The sequence below is a fragment of the Bidens hawaiensis genome, unplaced genomic scaffold (genome assembly GCF_021521415.1).
Source record: "Bidens hawaiensis isolate Kalapana, Puna unplaced genomic scaffold, B.hawaiensis_p1.1 tig00017568_1, whole genome shotgun sequence".
Taxonomy (NCBI): domain Eukaryota; kingdom Viridiplantae; phylum Streptophyta; class Magnoliopsida; order Asterales; family Asteraceae; genus Bidens; species Bidens hawaiensis.
In genome coordinates, this window is record NW_027492656.1 from 418,463 (window position 1) to 423,047 (window position 4,585).

Genomic DNA, 4,585 nt, shown 5'->3' on the forward strand with positions numbered 1-4,585 from the left:
TCTCGTTTAGGCTCATGAGTCAATATGGGCTCAATATTATAACTCGGACTCGGTTATCAAACAAACTTATTTTTAGGCAAGCTCCTTTAAGATTGATATTCATTTTATGGTTCTTAATAGATGTAAATACACGTTTCGATATACTTCAAGTATATCATGACTTTATTTTCTGGATTATACAAGACTTCTTTAGTGTAAGTAAACCCTAGTAATATTTAAAAAATTATAATACACATAATTTAAAAAAAAAACAATTTTAGTTTTATGTGTTTGTTTTGAGTCAAGTTGATTTTGGTATTTTTTTTACTACTTTGTAACTTGTAACTTTTATTTAATTATGTATGATATTGTTATTAAATTATTTGATTTTTTATTATACCGAATTCCAGTCACAACTCGCGATACTTCATAAATAAAAATAGTTGGTTCAAAATATATTACATCACATAAAGAAAAGTATATATATGGTTTTGCATTTTCTTAGATATATTACAATTGTACTATGATACAATAATAATGGCATAGCTTTCCTAGCCGTCACATAATTACTTTTTAGCTTTAAACATGCAAATAATAGTTGTCATGTGTGAATTAAAGGCTAGCGGTCCAGGGCACGCCTGTTTCCGGCAACCAAGATCCACCGACAATGAAGTTCCCGGGTGTGAACTTTGCCGCCTCAGCACCACTAGTGATCACGTGGTATCCTTTCCACTTAACCCTCTTAGCAGTCGATGAACCTGGGCCCGTGTTCATGTACTCACCATAATACAATGTATCAAGTGCAAAATCACCATCCCATGGCAACCAACCCGCCGGGTTGACTATGTCATCAAGAAACGTTTTTAAATAAATGGTCCGAGAATATTCCTTCCACGGTCGACCAAGATACGTTTTAACCCCCTTTAAGGTTGTTGCGGCCATGACCCGACAATTATGGATTGAGATCCCCGTGTTTTGGTTCGGGTCGGTTCGGCCTTGTGCGGTTAGCGTGTTGGTCTTATTAGGCGGGTCACGTGCAATAATGTTGCAATTTTGTAGCACTACAGCCGCATTGCCAAAAATAAAATCAACGGTGCCAAAAATGTTACAATTTTTGTAAAATTGTCTATTTGAAAGAGTGTAGAGTGTGTCTTGATAGCCTTCGAAGCCGCATTGGTAGAAAACTGACAAGTCAGACCCACTCTGGACTGCAACTGCTTGTTCGTTTTGTGGGCCAGCCGTGTTTCTTACCGTGAAGTTACTTCCTATAAATCCATCACCTGACACCGCTAGAGTTCATGAAAAAATAACATTAAGAAAAGGTTAATATTTTTGTTTAGATGGCGTAAAATTTGTGATTTGTTACACCTTACCCATAGTAGCTGACCCGAAAGTGGTTGAGCCGCCACCAACACTTTTACTACCCGTTATGATCGTTTTCCCCATTCCGTCTCCAACTATCATTATATTATCCGATTTAATCTCAACGTGTTCATCGTAAATGCCTTCTTTCACATATATTACATACCTCCTACCGCCTGATTTTGCAGTTGCAATGGCGTCTCGAATAGTCTTGTAGTCACCCGTACCGTCTTGAGCCACTACAACATCAGCCGAAGAATAAGGGTCTGCAGATTGCAATAGCTTCCGATCAGCGTGTTTCACCCAAATAGGGAAACCTTTGTGATAAGGCTCATTAACTGAATGTCCTCCTTTGTTCATTGCCAATAAATTGCTAATTAAAGATGAAACATTGTTCTTCATTAGCGGCAACATGTAACCACCAATCCCTAGCTCCTCAAACCCATACTTACACGTCTCAAGGTTCGTTAGAGCTGTGCTTAGCCAAGTTTGCATATCAACCTGGCTACATGTCTTTTTAGGATCAACAATCATCTTGATCCTTTTCACAGTATTTTTATAAAGTTGTACACACTCATTCCATGCAGCCCTTTCAAGACTGCTACGACATTTTGCGCCAAGACCTCGTGTGTTGGACTCGGCTTCTTCTGCTTGCTCTTGGGTGACTTTCAGTAGTGTGTTGATGAAGTCTGGTTTTTGTTTCATAGGATTGTGATTTGGTTTACTGGCTAAGACATACTCACATGGTTCCGGATGAGGTGTTTGCTTGCACCATGACCTAATTTCGGATATCGGGTAACCATACACCTCTAGAGAGGGATGAAGGATTAAACAACAAATCAAGGTTGCTAAAAATATTAATATTTTCATTGTGAAAGCAAATTGTCAAGATCAATACAAAGAATTGTGAGAGCTTTCCACACAAAAGGGTAGCTTTATAGAAACCTTTGGACTTGGTAGTGTACATTAAAGACTTTAATACCATAATATGTTTAAACTATTTTATTTTTCACAAAAATTATTTTTCTCATTTTTAAAATTTTATTTAATCTGTAAATTAAAACCAATATCATAAATAAAACAAAACATATTTGAAAAATAAAAAGACAAAATTACACATGTTATTGTTTTTTATTACAAATAACTTCTCAATATTTTGAATATTAGTTCTAATATTTTGAAAAGTAGGTTTCAATCTTTTATTAATTTGCATACACGTTAACTTCTCGATAGTTCATGAACACATTTTTTTTCCTAATATTCTTGAATTAAATACTAATAAAACTTTAAAATGGAATTAAATAAATCAATGGACAAATTTAGAACTAGTATTTAATGTAATGTAGCTTTTTGATCTGACTAGATACGTGGTAAATATTAATCATATTTTACAAGAAAATTTTGGGGTATTAGTATAATATTTTATATCTTTCTCAAAACTTCATATTAACATATTACATTGACAATTACATGTATATAACTTCAACAAACAAATAACAACCAATTAATTAACAAGCACACAAACTAAATTAACATTACACCGGGTTATTACAACACGAATTATATTACACGACTCGATCTTAAGGGTTCTTGATGGCCCGAGAAGCACGATGCCTTGCGGTATAACGATTAAGCAACGCTAGAGAATTGCTGGCAAGTTCTTTCACGTTCAAAAACCTTGCTTTGATTATACTTTTTGTCTTGCTTCCAATTTTATCCCCTAAAATACCATCCATGCACCCGGTGGCATCCGTTAAGGCGGGTACCAAGCCAACTATTAACATTACTCTCGTGCCACCCGAAATTCTCCTCCCCGTCTTTGCCCATTTGTTGCAACTCCTTGACCGATTGCGTTATTTGGTTCACACCATTGTTGATTTGTTGCAAGCATTGGTCCAAGGCTTGGTACTCACCCTGGTACTTCTTTTGGTTTAATTGTTTTGCAACCGTGTTGACATAAGCCTTTGTGATGCGCGCTTTGGCTAGACATGTGGTAAGAGAAATTTGAGCTATTTGTTGTGGGCTTGGTACCTTGTTTTTGGTAGTGTATGGTAAAAGTGTTCTGACGCAGAGATCAGTGTATAATGTTGTTCGACACTGTGCCTCAAGGTATGTTCTTGCCCTTGAGCGTGGCACGATCCGTGACTGGATCGTGCCGAGAAGAGCTAGGATTGTGAGAGAGAGGATTAAGAACTTGAAAGTCATTTGTGCCATTTGTTGATATTGTATGTGTTTTTTTTAGTGTGTAAAGGTTGTGAAAACATGAAGAGGTGATATGGGGTTATATAGAAAGGTTGTCACATGCACTCCAAGGGTATTGCACATGCAACTTTGCTAACAAACTAAGTGAATTATTTTGTTATTAGGAATATATGATACTACGAGATCGAGTGATTAAGAAATCTAAGTAATCTTTTTGTTTTATCACACCACGACCGTCCACTTGAATAAATAATATGCAAGAATATCTCAAGGTTGACTTTTGAACTTATTCACAAAATTTTATTGTAAGTATAGTAACGCTATGAGATCCAAGATATAAAATTAGCCTAATAACCGTATAAAAAGTTAAGTATTTATATTGTATAGTTTTGAACTTATGTAGTAATATTACAAATATGAATAAGAGAAAACTAGAGTAATTATACAGTTTTGAACTTATGTAGTTATATTACAAAAATGAAGCAGAGTAATGATAACTACTCTAATTTAAAATTATAGTGTAATAACAGTTACACTATCGAAAGTCACATGCCCTGTTTTGCGTGTGTGTGGGGGTGGGTGGAGGGGGGGGGGGGATTGGAGTCCTCATGTACCTTTTATGCTTCACCCTCGACTATTAGCATAATTACTGTCATAAGTTTTACAGATCTCAATGATATCATGTTAAAAGTTATTTGTATTCGATCATAACACTATAATAATGATACAATATTTTCTTTTACTATCAAATAAATGAAAAATAAATATCCACAATCATATTTGATCAATTGGTAATCCATTTTAAGTATAAAATAAAATTGTAATAATTTCAAACTTGTTTTCCCAATATCAAATTATAATATTTACTTAAATTTAGGTATTAATTGAGTAAGCCATAAGGTTTGACCATGCAATTGTGCAAGCAATAGCAAAAGATTTCCATGAGACAAGGTGCTGGTCTTTAGCTAATCAAACCAGCACATTACTTAACCAACATAAACATGTTAAATAAATAAACTCATGTAATATTCTTGATTTTTAA

At 34.8% G+C, this 4,585-nt stretch overlaps 1 protein-coding gene and 1 pseudogene across 1 annotated transcript; both read right to left on the bottom strand.

Annotated features, from left to right (window-relative positions):
• Positions 1 to 474: 474 nt before the first annotated feature.
• Positions 475 to 2,234, bottom strand: LOC143554226 (pectinesterase 2-like). The gene is made up of 2 exons (XM_077044037.1): positions 1,353 to 2,234; positions 475 to 1,268 (listed from the first exon to the last, which is right to left on the bottom strand). The coding sequence occupies exons 1-2, from the start codon at positions 2,209 to 2,211 to the stop codon at positions 592 to 594; spliced, it is 1,536 nt and encodes a 511-aa protein (XP_076900152.1). The 5' UTR covers positions 2,212 to 2,234; the 3' UTR covers positions 475 to 591.
• Positions 2,235 to 2,799: 565 nt separating this feature from the next.
• LOC143554227 (pectinesterase inhibitor 9 pseudogene) lies at positions 2,800 to 3,767 on the bottom strand (annotated as a pseudogene).
• Between the last annotated feature and the right edge of the window lie 818 nt (positions 3,768 to 4,585).

Coding starts and splice junctions, on each gene's coding strand:
- LOC143554226 (XM_077044037.1), bottom strand. CDS start 2,211: ATGAAAATATTAATATTTTTAGCAACCTTGATTTGTTGTTTAATCCTT. Junction 1,269..1,352: donor TTTCGGGTCAGCTACTATGG/GTAAGGTGTAAC, acceptor CATGAACTCTAG/CGGTGTCAGGTGATGGATTT.